Source organism: Carassius carassius, chromosome 13 (genome assembly GCF_963082965.1).
Source record: "Carassius carassius chromosome 13, fCarCar2.1, whole genome shotgun sequence".
Taxonomy (NCBI): Eukaryota; Metazoa; Chordata; class Actinopteri; order Cypriniformes; family Cyprinidae; genus Carassius; species Carassius carassius.
Window position 1 is genome coordinate 4,178,485 of NC_081767.1, and position 20,062 is coordinate 4,198,546.

At 36.8% G+C, this 20,062-nt stretch overlaps 1 protein-coding gene across 1 annotated transcript; it reads left to right on the plus strand.

Moving 5' to 3' along the window:
* Window positions 1-561: 561 nt before the first annotated feature.
* LOC132155863 (cleavage stimulation factor subunit 3-like) lies at window positions 562-20,002 on the plus strand. Its single transcript, XM_059564602.1, has 21 exons — window positions 562-749; window positions 1,948-2,049; window positions 2,182-2,277; window positions 8,334-8,366; window positions 9,542-9,639; window positions 9,952-10,018; window positions 10,089-10,123; window positions 10,214-10,340; window positions 10,497-10,574; window positions 10,772-10,934; window positions 11,080-11,189; window positions 11,331-11,447; window positions 12,042-12,116; window positions 12,943-13,086; window positions 13,238-13,340; window positions 13,785-13,854; window positions 16,003-16,198; window positions 16,550-16,700; window positions 17,786-17,880; window positions 18,025-18,085; window positions 19,461-20,002. The coding sequence occupies exons 1-21, from the start codon at window positions 723-725 to the stop codon at window positions 19,661-19,663; spliced, it is 2,151 nt and encodes a 716-aa protein (XP_059420585.1). The 5' UTR covers window positions 562-722; the 3' UTR covers window positions 19,664-20,002.
* The last annotated feature ends 60 nt before the right edge of the window (window positions 20,003-20,062 follow it).

Genomic DNA, 20,062 nt, shown 5'->3' on the forward strand with positions numbered 1-20,062 from the left:
TGTGTGCACTTCTTTGCACAAGAGCAAAGGAGTTTTTAACTTGCAAACGCCAGACCACTGATTCATCAAACCTGCTTTCCTACAGTCTGTGTTCTTCTTCTTTGTTTTATGGCGGGTGGCATCCAACTTTAAGGTGCATTACCGCCACCCATTATACTGGAGTGTGGACCAGGGCGACTGACAGAACAAAAAAAAAATTATAATAATAAATAATAATAATACAAATAATACAAATATAATTCTTGTTTTTCTGACTTCTGACTATGTATAGGCCTAGTAAGTAACGAATATGCTTCGGGGAAATGTATCAGAGTTAAAGCATACATTTAAATAAGGAAATGTAGGGGAGTAAATGTAAAAGTTGGCTGAAAAAAAAAACTCAAGTAAAGGACAGATACTCCCAAAAAATACTTCGTTACATTGCACCGGTGTGCATACATACTTAAATAATTTACTACATTTCGAATTTCTATTATTATTATTATTATTATTATTATTAAAAACTACCAGTCGATTATCTTTCTAGCGGCCTTTATTTTGAAGTGAGTCATTTCCGGTGGGCGTGGCGCAACGTCTCGTTCACTCTGCTGCCATTTTAGCGCGCGGCGAAGGGCGATTACACACAAATAAACAATGCTGCAATAATCACCGTCTGCGCTTAGTTTATTTGTGATAGTAAAGCATTCGACGTTTGTTTACTCGGATAGCCCTCACAGTCCATCATGTCCACCGAAACTCCATCGGACCAGGTAAAGACATCTGTGGAGTGTTTGAGATCGAATGATGTGTGTTTGCGGCCTAGCTGTCGAGATCAATCCTGAAGCGGACTGTTGTGTCGATGTTTACGTTACCGGTTTATTACACGTCTGTCGAGTGTGTGCGTGCGCAGCAGTCGCTTTCGATTATTGTAGTATATTAGTGAAATCGTTGAGGTAATGTTAGTTGATGTATACAAGTAGATCGTCGATGTAATGTGGCTCCTCAGGTGAGAGATGAACTGTAACACCACGATGTCATTGTTGGTATGTTACTTTCACCAGTGTTTACAACAACACTCCGAGTTATTAATTTTCTGATAACAAGATCTATTCCAAAATGAACAATGGAGCTTTAAATGAAATTGGTTTTTGGTGTACAAATGTTCTCTATAAAGGCAGCTTTCTTAGTTTTGAAGTACAGCTGCTCTATTTCAAAGTATTTTAGGAATTGTTTTTTAACGTGTTTGGTCGCTTTTCAATCCTTAAGTCCTCAGTACTGCACAGTTCATACATCTCTCTCTCTCTCTCTCTCTCTCTCTCTATATATATATATATATATAAGTTCATACCTCTATCTATCTATATATATATATATATATATATATATATATATATATATATATATATATATATATATATTAGACAAATTAGGTTTATGGCATTAGTTTTATATCTTTAACTGAGGCTCAAATACGTGAATTTAAAGGGTTAGTTCATCCTAAAATGAAAATGTGTCATTAATGACTCACCCTCGTGTCGAGACCTCCGTTCATCTTCGGAACACAGTTTAAGATATTTTAGATTTAGTCCGAAAGCTTTCTGACCCTGTATTTTTTACTTTCTGTATTTTCAATGCTTCAACAAATTCTAACTGACCCTCTGATGTCACATGGACTACTTTGATGATGTTTTTCTTACCTTTCTGGACATGGACAGTATACCGTACATACATTTTCAATAGAGGGACAAAAAGCTCTCGGACTAAATCTAAAATAATTTATAACTAAATAATAAATAAATAACTTTTAACTTTAATGTGTTAAGAGAGATTTGCAACATTTCAGGGCTAATGTGGAGAATGCTCGACTTTGAGATTGACTCAAGAATATGGATATGTCCTTGCATTTCTCCAGTGTCACCTGTAGCACATAGCACTCATATCACACTTTTTTCGTTTTCCATTCAACAGGCGGCGGAGTACATCCCAGAGAAGGTGAAGAAAGCAGAGAAGAAGTTGGAAGAAAATCCATATGACCTGGACGCTTGGAGCATACTGATTCGTGAAGCACAGGTTTAGTGACACAGGGTTGCATTCCTTTCTACCCCGGGGTAACGTGTTTTGGGAGGGAATGGGAGGGTGCCGTTTCATGTAAACGGGATGTACCTTATGATTCTGTATGTAAATGAATTTTACTCCTTTTAGAATCAACCCATAGACAAAGCAAAGAAGACGTATGAGCGACTTGTCGCCCAGTTTCCCAGCTCAGGCAGATTCTGGAAGCTATACATTGAAGCTGAGGTTATACTTTAATTATTTTCCATATTTGTGCATGACAATGCTTCTCTCCGTTTTGATCAAGATGTGATATTCACACAACAATGCACAATAATCACAGGGCGTCAAGGGAGGAAACTCCCATAGCTTGTATCATTTAGGGCCTCAAGTCATTCTTTTACTTACGCTTTTCAGTTTTATGAGGTGATATTGTTGCATGTTTTATCTGCAACAGCATTAAAACAATTTTAATGGTATTGGAGTGCTTTAGCCTTTATTACTTGTGTCAATTTCTTGCCTCCTGTGTCATTTCTTTGAGGTTGTTGTGGTTTTTTATTAATTAAGATTTTGTCTATATTATGGTCCATTATTCTCTTGTCCCTCTTCCCATATTATACATGCGAGTTGTAGTCTAGCATGCACACTAGGCCACAGATTAACTAGTTTGGCTTAATCCTGATTACATGTGCACTGCTCCAAGAAATGCAACACCTGGCCGCATGGATTTTTCTGTTAGGGAATATGAAAAAAGCGTTATAAATATAGGTGTGCTGTTTAGGAACAGATTAAGTGTTATGATGGTAAGTAACAATTAGATGCACACATTACATTCAACTAACTTCACATTAACTACCGTAGTCACTTACTGTTGTATGTTAAGGTTCTTGACTCCTTGCCTCTTAAATTGGCAAACAGTATATTTTTCATCTGGGTACAAATGATTCAACGTTGCTAAGAACTTTTTGGTGGAGGGTTGTTGTGGTGATTTTTTTTTAAAATTGTATTTGTAGTTTTCCCTTCTCTGCTTAATTGATCATTATAGTTGTCCCTTTGCTAAGCCCCGCCCTAAAACATTACTGACCAATCCCACCTTTGGAAATGTTGCCATCCACCATTTATCAAATAAGCTTTTGCTTTTTCTTAATATGTTATGCAGAATATTATAAAAAAATGTTAATGATGTTGGTGAATCATTTACAGTAGTGAAACGCGGTACACAGATGAGTTTTTCCTTTTCCAATCCAAAACTGTCAGGGCTCATTCCCAAACAAATATGTATAATTTCAGTAAAAGAACCTACATTTGCTTCAAAATAAATAGTTTTTTAACTTGATGTCATTTTTGAAGTGATCCATTTCAACAGTAATATTGTGAATGCATTGTAAAAACATTCTGCTCAATTACTCACTCGTAATCACTTTAAATCATTTTATTTTGAGTTGAAGTGTTTGTGATTTGCACTCTCAACAGTTTTTAGTCCTTGCTGTATCAAAAAGATAAAATCCATGGTATTGTCATTATTTCAGCCCAAGTAAGAAATATTTCCAATCTATTTTTAGATTGGAGAATCATTTTATTTGCATTAACTTCTATGGGATGTTCTGTAAAGCTGGTCTCTGCAGTCAGTTGGGATTGATTTTAGTGAATGGACAGTTAGCTTTGTATTTCCAATCACATCCACAAAATCTCTCCAAAAAAAGGCATCACCATGGATAATTTGTCCAAATAATTGGAGAGCTGTGGTTAATTAATTTGATTTATATAATATATATATAATATATATATATATATAATATTTTATCGGTTTTCTTAATTTCATTTTTTTTCCCCCGTCAATAAACTTCAAAAGAGTCTGAAAAATTGTAATGTGATCCAGTATACTTAATTGAAATAGTATTCACCTTATGACTGTTTTCTTTGAATGTTCAAGACTTCTGATTCACTAGCCACTATAGGTGAATAAATAGAAGAATAACAAGTACTGGAAACAGTAAAAGCAATACAAACCAATGCTTTTATGATTGTTAAAATAACATACCAGTTTGCAATATCAAGCAGCATAACAGCTGGAATAACTGGAGGTGAATGGCACAAATGCCTCACACATTCAAATACTTTCAGGCTGCTCTTAATGTCAAAAATAAGGTGGATATTAGAACAGTCGAGGACAACAACTGAAATGTTTATACACTCATCTGTATCCGATTACTTGCAGTATGATTGAGCATTTCCAATCATGAAAATAATTGCTATTTGATTATTCTTCAAGCTTCTCCTCACTGCTTGGTTGACAAAACATTTATTTTTTTACCCCTACTGTAATAAAATGCACTGCAACAAGTTTGGCTTGTCATTGTAATGTGCATAGTATTTTGTGTCAGTGTGTGTGTGTGTGTATGCGTGCGTGCGTCTGTCCGAGGCATGGAGACGGCGGTGCTGCAGTGATCATTCCCCTAGAGCCATTCTGCCTCAATACCAGTGTTTTTCACACAGTGTTATGCTGAGTTTTGTTTTCCTTTGGAGCTGTTGAGTGGTTGGTTAAGTATGTCAGGCTGTCACCATCCGCTCTGGAGCACAGACACACTGCCTGCTACCTCTCACAGCTGATTTTAGCGATATTAATGCCATTTAATCTTAAGAAGAGCCACAGAGATGATCTGAAATGGCTCAAACTCATGTCGTTCTGAACCTGTATGACATTCCTCTGTGAAACAAAATAGACATTTGGAGAAATGTTTTTTTGTCTGTGCAATGAAAGTGAATGGGTACCAGAGTTTTGATTCCCATTGACTTCCATTATATGGAGAGAAAACTGTTTTCTGGAAAACATTTACAGGTGCATCTCAAAAAATGTGAATATCATGGAAAAGTTTTTTTTGTTTTTTATTTTTTATAATTTAATTAAAAAAGCTAACTTTGTTATATTCTAGATTTATTGCACACAAACTGAAATATTTCAAGAGTTTTTTTTGTTTGTTTTTGTTTGATTTATAGCTTAGGGAAATAAAGAGTTCAGTATCTCAAAAAATGTGATTATTTTTCTCAAAGATCAATCAAAAAAAGATGTTCAAGATCTCCAAAAGTAGGTTTAATTATGCACTCACTGCACTCAATACTTGGTTTGGGCTCCTTTTGCACAAATTACTGCTTCAGTGCAGTGTTGCATTGATGCGATCAGCCTATGGCACTGCTGAGGCGTTATTGAAGCCCAGGTTGCTTTGATGGCGGTCTTCAGCTCCTCTGTTTTGTTTGTCAGATGTTACTTATCTTCCTCTTCACAATACCCCATAGATTCTCTGTGAGGTTCAGGTCAGGCATGTTGGCTGGCCAATCAAGCGCAGTAATATCATGGTCAACAAACCACTTGGAAAGTCCTGCTGCAAAATTAAATCAGTATCTCCATAAAGCCTGTCCGGTGGATGGAAGCATAAAGTGCTCCAACATCTCCTGGTAGACAGCTGCATTGACTTGATAAACCCCAATGGACCAACACCAGCAGATGTCACGGCACCTGAATCATCACTGACTTCAGAAACTTCACACTGGACTTTGGATTCTGTGCCTCTCCAGTCTTCCTCCAGACTCCAGACCTTGATTTCCAAATGAAATGCTAAACTTACTTTCATCTGAAAAGAGGACTGGATCACTGTGCAAGAGTCCAGTTCTTTTTCTCCTTACCCCAGGTGAGATGCTTCTGATGTTTTTTCTGGTTCAGGAGTGGCTTGGTTCTAGGAATGTGACAGCTGTAGTCCTTTTCCTGAAGACATCTGAGTGTGGTGACTCTTGATGCATGGTCTCCAGCTTCAGTCCACTTTGTGAAGCTCTCCCAAGTTTTAGAATTGGCTTTTCCTGACAATCTTCCCAAGGCTGTGGTCATCCCTGTTACTTGTGAACCTTTTCCTACCACACTTTTTCCTTCAGTCAACTTTCTCTGAATATATTTTGATACAGCACTCTGTGAACAGCCAGCCCTTTCAGCAATGACCTTCTGTGTCTTACCCTTCTTGTGGAGGGTGTCTGATTGTTTTCTAGACAACTGTCAAGTCATTAGCCTATAGTCCCATAATTGTGGTTGCATGTTCTAAACTAGCCTGAGAGGTACCCAATATTTATACTCAAAATTAATCAAACTAGAGCAAAATGGAATATATTTTTTTTGAGATATTGAATTAAAATTTTTCCTAAGCTGTAAGTCATAATCATCAATATAAATAAATAAAAAAACTCTTGAAATAATTCAGTTTGTGTGCAATGAATCTAGAATATAAGAAAGGTTGCCTTTTTAAATTAAATTACAAAAAAATAAAGACCTTTTCCATGATATTGAAAGTTTTTGATATGCACCTGTAGGTTCCATAGTAGAAAGTACTTCATACAGTTTACAGCATGAGGGTGAGTAAATGATCAAAAGATTTTCATTTTTGGGTCAGATATCTTTTAAATGATAAACAGCCATATTATCTAATGTTGCAATCTGACCCGTTTTCAGTACAAAAAAAGTTCTAATATTACTACACTAGAATGTACTACAATTGTACAGACAATTAAGAATTAACATGATTCATTCAGCTAAAAAAAAAAAAAAAAACTCCTTTTTTTTTTTTTTTTTTTTATCAGTGAAAATGCTGCAGTCCCTGATGGCCTGTTTGATACTGGGCAATTTTTTTTGGGGTAAACTCTATAAAAAAACAGCTGTCCTAGCTGAATAGTTACACAATCCTGCAGAGCTTCTATACTTCTGAAACACTAGTTATTTGAGTGCTTGGGAAAATCTTCACTCTTAGCTGTTGTTTGTGCATTTGCATTTATATTAGATCAGAATACTGTAACTTGTTCAAGTTCAAAACTTTTAGTTTTAGGCTCGTTACCAGAATCACTTGCCTAGTTTGGTACTAAAAGCATGCATCCCATTGTATGCGTCTGGATTTTCTGTGTTTTATTGAACATTTCTTATAAATAATTATTATTTTAACTGGGTAATAAATGCAGATTTTGTAGACGAAGTTGTCTGAATGACCATCATTAGACTTTTAGATTAGGCTGATTGAAGACTAAATACAAACGTTTTGCACTATAAAACATGTTCATTCTAGCAGTTCCTATTTTTTTTCCTTAGTGCTTCTGAGAAAAAGTCAGAATTGTGAGATATAAACTGAGAATTCAGACTTTTTCCTCAACATTCTAAATTTACATCTCACAATTGTTTTTTATTTGCCAATAGAAAATAAGATTTAAAGAAGATTGCCACTTTACTTTAAATTACAATTTAGACTTTTCTCAGACTTGCAAGTTCATTTTTATTTCGGATAAAAAAATTGCAAGATGTTAGTTTATAACTTCAATTTAAACTCCAAATCTTGAGGAGAAGTGTCTGTATTGTGAGTTGAGTTGCTGTCACCTTTTTATTTAGTTTTTATCCATGCCGGAAACCGCTTCCTTTTGTAGCTGTCATGGTATTAACATTATAGTTGTGTGTGTGTGCAGCTTTGGGGAACTTAAGTTTAATGAAAAATGTCAATTATATTTGTTCTGACACACACAAAATGAGTTATTTTTTTAAATTTTTTGTCATGCCAGCAGAGATGAGTCCTTATGGTTGAGCACTTAAGTTTTATTTTTAGTGGTGAGAAATGCTGTGAGAAATTATTTACTTGGTTTTTCTCTCTTTTTTTTTGCATTGCAATATTTTTGCTGTTTAATGTTGGCTTTTATTCAAAGCAAAGTATTTATTTGATGATTAAAGATTACTACAAAAATCATTAAATGTTAATTTGTAACTGTGAAATTAAATTATCCATTTATTTATTGCTCTAAAGAGGATTTTGAAATAAATTTGATTAAACCTGAATTTTAAGTTATCATCATTTGAGCATGATATTTCATATATGACTACAGAATGATTGCGACTCTATGGTACTTCTTTTTACTTACTAGGACAGAACAGCAGCTTTGTAAAAGCTTCAGATGTGGCGCATAGGCTCAATGCTTTTTCAGGACTATGCACTTCAAAAATGAATATTTTTACTAACACATAATGCCCAATACGCATCACAACATTTGTTGCTTTGTGGCCTGTCTCCACACTCATGAAATGAGTAATTCTTTAAACCCTAGCTCTGATGAATCTTGTGACCATCACATGCAGTTAATGAATAGAGATAACTGACACAATCTAATGTAGAGTTGTGTGAATGTCACATTGTTGATGTTAAAGTGTTTGTGTGTGCATGTGTGTGAAGCAAATCCGTCTTGCTACAGACCAAGTTTTTAATAATATTGGTTTTCAAATGTGTCCACAGATAAAGGCAAAAAACTATGACAAGGTTGAGAAGGTAAGCGTTTGTTTTGGCATGGAAGCCACATGTCGAGTTTATTGATCGTATGATATTACTCTGATTGTTGTGACAGACACATACACGGGTGTGAGACCATAAAAGCTGAGCTCCATCTAGGTCACCACTTTAGGTCCTCAAAAGCTCAGGCAGAGTAAACATCAAGATGTTAAAATGCTACTCTAGAAATATCCTGTTTGCTCTGCTGAATCCGGCCATTAAGACATTATAAAACAAGGGGGAAAACATACAGATTTGATTCTTGGTCGGATATATTGTTTTATTTTTTTAGATCCCAGTTCAGTGAGCAATTCACTGTTAATGCATTTTTAGCAACAAAACATCATTCATACGGGGTCAATTTAGAGTCCCGTTACCTTTCATGACCCTTTTTGTTTTCTATCAAAAAAGTAGCTTGGTTTTTAGGACAAGGTATTCTTTGCATTACCCTATATTACCATTCAAATGCCATGATATATGTGACCCTGGACCACAAAACCAATCAATTTGTCTAAATTGAGATTTATACATCTTCAGAAAGCTGGATAAATCAGCTTTATATTTGGCTAAGATACAACTATTTGAAAATCAGGTATCTGAGGGTGCAAAAAAATTAAAATATTGAGAAAATCATCTTTAAAGTTGTCCAAATGAATCTTAGCAATGTATATTCATTGCTGATCAAAAATGAAGTTTTAATTTATTTACAGTAGGAAATTTACAAAATATCTTCATGGAACATGATCCTTAATATCCTAATGATTTTTGGCATAAAAGAAAAATGTATCATTTTGACCTATACAATGTATTTTTGGCTGTTGCTACAAATATACCCCAGAGACCTAAGACTAGTTTTGTGTTCCAGGGTCACATATGATAAACATATTAACATATGTTAATCATTCAGTGTTATATTGAAGTACCATGGTTTTGTCAGCTGATTATCAATTTAAGCACCTGCAGCACAATTATAACTTAAGCATAATCTAGAATATTTTGGTTTCGATGCGTGTTTGTTTTTACATCCAACATGGTTTTGGAGTCTTAAATATGTACAGTGGTACAATTTTTTTTTTTTTTTGTAAAGGATTGCAGTAATTAAGTCAGTACTGTAATTTTATGTTTTGCATCTTGTCTGTCAGAAGAGTTGGCTCACTGTCCGATCTCTTGCTCAGTTATTTCAGAGGTGCTTAATGAAGGTCCTGCACATTGACCTGTGGAAGTGCTACCTCTCATATGTACGGGAAACCAAAGGAAAACTGCCCAGCTATAAGTATGTGACACAGATGGCTTTAAAGTAGTGGTCAAGTGAATTCATCTAGAGAGTTTTTAGGTTAGAAGAATGTAAGATAAAAACATTTTTTTCTGGACCTATTGTATATAATACTATTAATATTAGCAAATGAGACAAAATTATATTTTACATTGTCATTTTTAAGAATTTAGAAAAACATTGGTTGATGATCGTCATATCACTACTACTTTAAACACTACTTTCACTTGGCATTGTGAGTTGTATGTATTCGTTGTCACACATAAATAAATAAGTCTCTTGAAATACTTAAAATGTGCTGTTCTTTGGCAGGGAAAAGATGGCACAGGCTTATGATTTTGCTTTGGATAAGATTGGGATGGAGATTATGTCCTATCAGGTGAGTGTTTTGACAGTACTTGTTCTGTGGCATCATGAACATAAACTCAAAACTCTTCTCCTTCTCTCAGATTTGGGTGGATTACATCAATTTCCTGAAGGGAGTGTAAGTACGCCATTTGTATTTTCAAAACCCATTTCACTGGCATTAAAGAAGTTCATCAGGCATTTAAAGGCTCTCTGTATGCGTCCCTAGAGAGGCCGTGGGGTCATACGCAGAGAACCAGCGCATCACAGCCGTCAGACGCGTGTATCAGAGAGGCTGCGTCAACCCCATGATTAACATCGAGCAGCTCTGGAGGGACTACAGCAAGTATGAAGAGGTGAGGACACTGAAGTATAATGGGTGTATTAGAGTTCAGTATTTCAATTCAGATTTGTTAAGAGAAAGTCCTCTTTAACTTTCTATTGATGATTTGGTTGTAATGTGCATGTTCCATCTTTGGCTACTCATAAATAGCTTTTGTTTCATTATAAAGGGCATAAATGTGCATTTGGCCAAAAAGATGATTGAAGACCGGAGCAGAGACTACATGAACGCCAGGAGAGTCGCCAAGGTGAGTTCTGCACGGGTTAAAGTGTGTGTTATGATGATAAATCAGTATGGTTTTCTGATAGGTCTGCCAATATGATTGGGTTCTCAGTTTGTTTTTTGGTCCCGAGCATTTTTTAGGTTTCAAAAAATGCACTATAAATCTGACCACAATCACATCTGCTTCTCGTGATTTTCTCTGCTGATTTCTGTCCCGTTCAGGAGTATGAGACGGTGATGAAGGGTTTGGACCGGAACGCCCCCTCGGTGCCGCCCCAGAACTCCCCACAGGAGGCCCAGCAGGTGGAGATGTGGAAGAAATACATCCAATGGGAGAAGAACAACCCACTGCGTACCGAAGATCAGACCCTCATCACCAAGAGAGGTGACTTACAGGAAGATTCATAAATAATGAGCTGCAGGTTTTGACAATCAACTGCTATTTCAGGCTTGTGTTTACAGCACAACTGCATTTTGCAAACATGCAGTTGAGCTTTGCTATACATCTAATTCTTTAATGTCACTTGCAGTGATGTTCGCCTATGAGCAGTGCCTTCTGGTGCTGGGCCATCACCCGGACGTCTGGTACGAAGCTGCCCAGTACCTGGAACAGTCCAGCAAGTTGCTGGCAGAAAAAGGGGTTGGTGTGCACATCATTTTATATAAACCTTTTTGCCACCAGTCCTTGAAATTAAAATAGTTTCAAAATGGCTTCTGTTTGGTAGCTTTTAGTGACTCCTATTGCTTGTTGCATGATTTCACTCATGATCTTCTCATTCAGGACATGAACAATGCCAAGCTGTTCAGTGATGAGGCCGCTAACATCTACGAGCGTGCCATAGGAACTCTGCTCAAGAAGAACATGCTACTGTACTTCTCTTTTGCAGACTATGAAGAGGTAAGATCTCTAGAACTGCATTAAAGAGGATCTGAGCTGTTTTACCTCTAAACAGACCGCACTTTACACGTTTGCTGCATTTTAAGCTTTTCCATGTGGTCCTCTTATGTGTGACAAGGTCTCTAGCACCAAAAAGAATCAAAATTTATTTAGTTATGTGATAATTTTTCAGCTTTTTTTCTAGTCTGCCTCACCATTACAATTGAATAGGCTGTTTTGCTACCCTACCTTTAAGATTTAAAAATGTAAATATTTATTCATCATGTCATGTGTAAATCTGCTCCTGGTTGTGACCAGAATTATTTTTGTATGGCTGAGATACTGTTATAGTTTTTATTAATATTTAGGATTTTTTTTTTTTTTTCATTTTATTTCGAGTTTGTAAAATGTTCCTGTTTACATTTTCTTTGTAGTTTTTCTTATTTTTTACTTTTTTAGCAGTTTTTGGTAACTAGAATAACCTTGGTTATTGATTTTCTTTTTTTTTTTTTTTAGGGAGTTTAAATGTAACTCACTCTATTTCAAAAGGGACAGAAAACCCCTATTGCCTGTAATTCAACATTTGTGCATTAACATTATTGATCTGTTTCACAGAGTCGCATGAAGCATGATAAAGTACATAGTATATACAACCGCCTCCTGGCCATAGAAGATATCGACCCTACTTTGGTGAGTCCAGCTGTCTTTGGAGACAAATGCCTGTGATGGGCAAATAATAAAGTTCTGCTAAAACTTCAGGAGAAAAACCTGCTCACAGCCCGTAGTGTGTCTGATTTCTGAGTGATTCCAGAAATCATTTCGAATCAGTTCCTCTCCAGTTATCACATTCAACTGGAGAGGTTATGGAGATATCTAGGAAATTCATTGTTGAAAGGGATAGTTCACCCAAAAATTTTAATTTGGTGTTTATCTGCTTACCCCGAGGGCATCCAAGATGTTGGTGACTTTGTTTCTTCAGTAGAACACAAGCAAAGATTTTTAACTCGAACGTTTGCAAGTGATGAGAATCAAGACTTTGAGAGTCAAAAAAAAACATACAAAACCAAATTAAACCCTGCAGCTCGTGACCAAGAAACTGAACTGTATTTATATAGTTTTTTTACTTCTGATTGTTGAGATTGCGCTCAGGACAGTTCGGACATTGCGGTGAATCATAGGTAAAAAAAAATTATATAAATACTGTTCAGTTTCTTGGTCACGAGCTGCAGGGTTTAATTTGGTTTTGTATGTTTTTTTTTGACTCTCAAAGTCTTGATTCTCATCACTTGCATTATAAGACTGACAGACTGCTACGGTTTGTGTTAAAAATCTTAATTTGTGTTCTACTGAAGAAACAAAGTCACCTACATTTTGGATGCCCTGGAGGTAAGCAGATAAGCATAAAACATTTCCTTTTTGGGTGAATTATCCCTTTAAAAGTGTGTGGGATGCCTTATATGCATAAAGACAAATGTTCTGACTGAATAAACAGAGACTGACCTGTTGAATTGTTCAGGTCTATATCCAGTACATGAAATTTGCCAGAAGAGCTGAAGGCATCAAGTCTGGTCGCTCCATCTTTAAGAAGGCCAGAGAGGACCCTCGCACACGGCATCATGTGTACGTCACTGCTGCTCTCATGGAATATTACTGCAGCAAGGTAACATCAACACCACACATCTCTTACATATACACTACCCTTCAAACGTTTGGATTTCAATTGTTTTCGTAAGGGTTCTTTTATGCTCATCAAAGCTGCATTTATTTAAACAAAATATTGAGTATGTAAAAGACTTTTCCCTTGCCGACAGGACAAATCTGTGGCCTTTAAGATATTTGAGCTTGGACTGAAGAAATACGTTGACATTCCTGAATACATTTTGGCGTACATTGATTACCTCTCTCACTTAAACGGTAAGAATGCGATTCCCTCCATCCACACGTCTGGTGAACTGACAGTCTCCTTTTAATCTGCTTCCAAACAATCGGTGATATTTATTACACCTGTACTGCCCTATCACATTTCATACAGCCTATTGGCTGAAATACTGGAGAAAAACGATTTCAGCCAAAGCGTTGAGAGATTGAGAGCGTATCATTGCCCTCTTGATGGCTGTTTATTTACACACACAGATGATGATGTCTGACACAGGAGCACTTATCAGACCAAACAAAGCATCCATCTCCTTTATAAAGCAGATAGCTAGGAGACTGTTTGCAAAGCAGTAAACATCGGACGTGTTTATATTGTCGCTAGGCTATTACCAAAAAAAGAGGAGAAGTAAAAAGCCTGGCCAGGAATGAGTTTTCAAAAATGACATTGACTTATTGAACTGTTTGCCCTTCCCTTCATCACAGAGGACAACAACACCAGAGTCCTGTTTGAGAGAGTCCTGACGTCCGGCAGTCTTTCCCCTGAGAAATCTGGGTTAGTGGGATTTTGATTATTTTATGCAAATATACCATCTGTTTCTTTTAATTTGCTCTTAAACATTGCTAACTGTCTGACTATTTGACTTATTTTAACCCAACAGTCATTAACATTTATGTTTCACACAGGCTACGTTTTAATGCAACTAAATAATCTGTTGGTAAATGAACTGATAGCTGTTGACTGAGCTCGATCCAAATTAAATTTGAATCAGATTGGAAGGAGTGGTGTAAACCTAAAATAATCCGAGCAATGGGAAAAAAATGCATGACTTTTCTTAGTTGGATTAAAAAACACTTTGCGATGCCCAATGCTTTGATACTTATTTGTTATAAATGTTGCATCTTACAAGATGTGCAAACAAATATGTGAATCCGATCACTTTATGAATTCACATAAACAGAACATTAAAGGGGTCATATATGATGTTGCTAAAAAAAAACATTATTTTGAGTATTTGGTGTAATGAAATGTGTTTGTGGTTTAAGGTTAAAAAAACACATTGTCCACATACTGTAGATTATTGTTTCTCATCTATGCCCCATTTTTCTGAAACACATCATTTCTTACAAAGCTCATCGTTCTGAAAAGTGAGGTGTGCTCTGATTGGTCAGCTATCCAGTGCATTGTGATTTGGCCGAATACTTCAAGCGTGTGGTGGAAATGTTACACCCCTTAACACACCGTGATCCGTGTCCCAGTCAGATCACCAGCGCAACAAGACAAAAACAATAAAACTCAATACAAACGAGCCATTTGTTGCATCCAGTAGGGACATAATTACTGATTATAATGACTTATACTGTATTTTTACACATTGCATCTGCATTTGTGATCGGAGAAATGACTAACAACAAGTGCCTCTCTACACTGCTCAAAACTTGGGTTTGATTCATCAGTGGCAAATCCTTTAAATATGTAAATGTACTTACAGACTGTGAGTCAGAACAGTTGGCATTGTAGTCTTTTCTCCGAGGATCAGGAAACATTCCTCCATAAAATGTGCTGCACACATCTGAATATTTTGGGTTAAATTGTTCTGGAACAGTGTTGTAAATACAACTCAACCACTGATTTCTATTAGTGCCTTTTTTTTGGAAAGCCAAACAAAGTAGCTTTGCTTTCACAATGAAACACAGAGCGTCTCCACAGCATGCGGCAGCAATAAAGTTACTCCTCCTTTTCTTAGCGTGAACATTTGGGCAGTGTTATTTAAATCTTCCCACATTGTGACGTAGACATGTGGAGCCGTGTTTAAACGAGGCATTTTAGGAGAGCGTGGATGAATCTTTACTTTTATAAAAAAATATATATTTTTGGGTTTGAGACTTTAGTCTGCAACTTTAGGGATCTTATCTATTCATGAACAGCTTGTAACACTCCAAAGAGAAAGGAAAGCTTGAAATCACACCATATGACCTCTTTAAGTATCTGAAATGGGATTGGATTTGGAGTGGTCCGTGTAAACATACCCACTGTTCATAGTTCATACTTTAACCTTGGGTTAGTAATTCACACCGTACAGTTTGTAATTCCACGGTACTCATATCGGTCAACCAATATGTATTTTTAATTGGCCAATACTGATATCTAGAGATCAAGTAGGCCAATATTATTTCCTTATGTAAAATAAAATATACAGTTAATATCAAACAATACATTTATTTTACATAATAGCCATTGGTAAATTTTGTATCTGATACAAGCTGTATCTATCATGCATCAGGCAGGCGATAATCCTAAAATAGCCAAATATCGACCAATTTATTTAATCTATAAGTATGAAATTAAATCTATTTTCTAGATGCATGTTATAGATCTCTGTGTGAACAATTCATCTGTGCATGTTTCTTTTTTTGGCCTTTTAGTGTTTAATCTAAACATCCTAACTGGGTTTTCCAGTGAAAACGCCAGACTCTCTGGTGATGTATACAGGTCTTTTCCAACCATTTAGTCCCTTAAACTCCACCCCTGCAACTCGCATTTATCTGCTGCCGCTTTTGAGTGCCACGCCCACTTCTCAACATCCAACCAACAACTGAACATCTCTCACCAATTCTGTTTCATTGTGACTTTAACCCAGGATTTAATGCAACGTGAACAAGACAATATTCCTGATGTTAACCTGTGAATATTTTGTAACAGGGAAATCTGGGCACGCTTCTTGGCTTTTGAGAGCAACATCGGGGACTTGGCCAGTATCATAAAGGTGGAGCGAAGGCGTTTCATGGCCTTTAAAGACGAATATGAGGGAAAGGAGACGGCTCTGCTAGTGGACAGATACAAGTACATGGATTTATATCCCTGCTCCCCCTGCGAGCTCAAAGCCCTCAGCTACAAGGTACAATAGGAAACTGAATCATTCACAAATTATACTTTGGCACAACTAACACTCATGAATTCGTTTTCGCTTAGGAGTAAAATGTTGGATATACCTTAGCAGTGTACTGTTAGCAGACATCTTGACGCACACTGATTTAGATATATAAATGTGCTGTGTGCTTTCCTCTCAATGAAACTATAAACACACAATAGTGACAGTGGTGAGGAAACGGCAAGCATCTGATCACAGTGACGTGCTTATGTTTGTACCAAAGGGAGTATACCAAAGTATATGGGGGCTTTAAATGCATCAATTCCTAGTATTAATTCATAGTACAATCCTCCATCATCTGAACGTGTCGATTGGCAGGACGTGTCTCGTGCCAAATACGCAGCACTGATGCCAGAGGCGGTGGTCACTCCTTCTACCCCTGCACTGAAGGACGAGGCTGACCGCAAACCTGAGTATCCCAAACCTGACACCAGCCAGATGATCTCCTTCCAGCCACGTCATCTGGCGCGTGAGTATCAGCACCTCACATACATTTAACACAAGGATCTCTGCTCTAGATCATATGGAACCTTGTTTCCACCACAAAATAAAAAAATAAAAGCAGGTAAATGTGACTTTTTTTCCCTCACAATTTATACCTCAGACTTTTTTTTTTCTTCATGGTCTGGCTTTTTTTTTTTTTGCTTGGGATTCCCAAGTTTTCATCCTCAATTCTCACAATTTTATTAGAATTCAGAATTTTACATCCCACAATGCAGAGTTTTTCAGAAGGGGGCCGTTTACACGACAATGTTTTCAGCCAAAAACGTTTTATGCGTTTTGACTGTTCGTTTACACGACAACGGTTTTGGCGACTGAAAACACATATTTTTGACTAACTACTAATGACCAACTACTGGCCTGGCATATATTTAATACAGCGCTTTTGGACGTTTTCGCAGATATGTGTAAATGCAAATCGTTTCAGGTGCGACTTATTTATCAAAATTAATTTGACATGAACTGAGAGAAATGAACCAAGAGAAAACATTACCGTCTACAGCTGCGAGAGGGTGCTCTATGCTGCTCAGTGCTCCTGTAGTCTACACTGAAAACATAGAGCGCCCTCTTGCGGCTGTAGACGGTAATGTTTTCTCTTGGTTCTTGGTTCTAAATAAATCCGACTTATAGTCCAAAAAATACGGTACACATTGCCTGAGTTTACAGTCCACAATTCTGGCACTTTCTTGCAATTGTTAGTTTGATTTGTTTTTGTTTTTTGTTGTTTATATCACGCAATTTTGACTTTTTTTTTTTTTTAATTTCCGAGTTTACATCTCAGAATTCTGACTATCTTATAATTCTGAATATACATCTTGCGATTGTTTTTTGTTTCTTCCACAATAAAAAATAAAAAAGGTAACTGGGACTGTTTATCTCATGATTTGGCCTTTTCTGCTCAGTATTCAGTTTATGTATCACAAATCTGAGTCGCATTTCTGAAAGAAAGTCATAATTGTGAGAGAAACATCTTGCCAGTTACATGTCAATAGATCATTTCCCTTTGAGCTGTTGCTGTGCATTGCTAAGTTTGGTGACGTGTCGTCTTGACAGCTCCTGGTCTGCATCCTGTTCCTGGAGGAGTGTTTCCTGTCCCTCCCACTGCTGTCTTCCTCATGAAGCTGCTGCCTCCTCCCGGCTGTTTTACAGTCAGTTCATCTCTTTACCGCTTCAGTCCAAACCAGAACACGACTGTCACATAGAATGTCCTCAAGATATTTTTAAACAAAGACTTCTCGTAGTTCAAGACAGTGTGACCATGTGTGTGTGTGTGTGTGTGTGTGTGTTTTCAGGGGCCCTTTGTGCAGGTCGATGAGCTGATGGAGTCTCTCAGAAGATGTGTATTACCAGAGAGTAAGTATCACAAAGTATCATCGCATGATCTCTGAAATCTCACTCCACAGTCGTTCTCATTACTGTAATACAGGGATGTCAGCAGTACAATAAATATAACTATGTGTAATAAACATTGTAGAATTTAAATGATATACTTATTATAAGTTTGCAGTTGGTAAGTTATATATTTACGTATTTTTATACAATTATTTTTATTCAGCCAGAATGCATTAGTTTGTAAATGTCTTTACCATCACTTTTGATCAATGTTACAAAATATTTCTATTTTGAATAAATGCTTTTCTGTTGAACTTTCTATTCATCAAAGAATCCCAAAAAGTTGTCAGTTTCCACAAAAATATAAAGCAGCATAACTGTTTTTTGAGAAGCAAGTCAGTATTTGAGAATGATTTCTGAAGGATCATGTGTGTGTGTGTGTGTACAGTACAGACCAGAGCTTTGGACACACCTCATTCAAAGAGTTTTCTTTATTTTCATGACTATGAAAATTGTAGATGCACACTGAAGGCATCAAAACTATGAATTAACACATGTGGGAATATATACATAACAAAAAAGTGTGAAACAACTGAAAATATGTCATATTGTAGGTTCTTCAAAGTAGCCACCTTTTGCTTTGATTACTGCTTTGCACACTCTTGGCATTCTCTTGATGAGCTTCAAGAGGTAGTCACCTGAAATGGTCTTCCAACAGTCTTGAAGGAGTTCCCCGAGAGATGCTTAGCACTTGTTGGCCCTTTTGCCTTCTGTCTGCGGTCCAGCTCACCCCTAAACCATCTCGATTGGGTTCAGGTCCGGTGACTGTGGAGGCCAGGTCATCTGGCGCAGCACCCCATCACTCTCCTTCTTGGTCAAATAGCCCTTGATGCCTTCAGTGTGACTCTATTTTCATGACTATGAAAATTGTAAAGAAAACTCTTTGAACGAGAAGGTGTGTCCAAACTTTAGATCTGTACTGTATGTGTCCAGAATTATTTTTTTTACTATATTTTTGAGCAAATAGATATTTGAATAATTTAAAAGAGATTTAAAAAACATTTCGAAAATTTCTTGCCAACTCACAATTTCGAAAAGTTGTGTATACTAATATAATATATTTAAATACGATATTTTGGAATTATGGTAAGGAGAATGGGATGTGGCTTATTTGTCATGAAAATGTTTAAAATGATTACTTTATTAAAGTAATAATTATGGTAAAGCTATTATTATTAAAAGATGTATGGTAATTAAAATCCGTATAAAGGCATGACATATTACACATTTCACTGTTAATTTTTCGCATTAAAGTAATGAGGCGTAAAGGTGCTTAATTGTCACATACTAGAGGTTTTGTCAGATTGACATGTTGATGCTCTGCTTCTCTCTCCAGCGGTTGATGCTGCTGTAGAGTTGATCACGGGGAAGCAGTGGGAGATGAGCAGCGAAGGAAACGGACCTGTGGAGAACCACGCTGTGGCTAACAAGTCCTTGAAAAGGCCTAACGCCGACTCAGACGAGGAGGATGATAAAGGATCGATCGCACCTCCCATCCACGACATCTATCGAGTGCGCCAGCAGAAGAGGATCCGATGAGCTGCCCAAAACACACACCCACACACACCCCTGAACAACACAAAGACAATGTGAGCTCTGCACTCTCACAGTGACCGGACAGAGACGTCCACTTGTGTTTCAGAGATCAGAAATCATCGCTAATCTCCGTTTGGTTCAGCGTTTTCAAAGTTTCTTTTTAACAGTTTTATTTTTTAAAACTGGGTGGTTTATACTGTATAAAGTTTTTATTCTCGTTTGCCTCTTAGTTCTGAACTTGCCATGTGTGGTCGCTGATGATGGAAGAGTTGAATCTCATTTTGTAGTGACCTGAGGATCACACACACGACTTACTTCCAATAAAAGAAAATGGTAAAAGGGTTTGCGCTGTGTGTGTGTGTGTGTGTGTGTGTGTGTGTGTGTGTGTGTGTGTGTGTATTC

Bases quoted from the DNA above. Each gene is read 5' to 3' on its own strand.
- LOC132155863 (XM_059564602.1), top strand. From the start codon at position 723: ATGTCCACCGAAACTCCATCGGACCAG. The intron at 13,341-13,784 runs GTAAGAATGCGA...CCTTCATCACAG, and splicing joins TTACCTCTCTCACTTAAACG to AGGACAACAACACCAGAGTC. The intron at 17,881-18,024 runs GTCAGTTCATCT...GTGTGTTTTCAG, and splicing joins CTCCTCCCGGCTGTTTTACA to GGGCCCTTTGTGCAGGTCGA.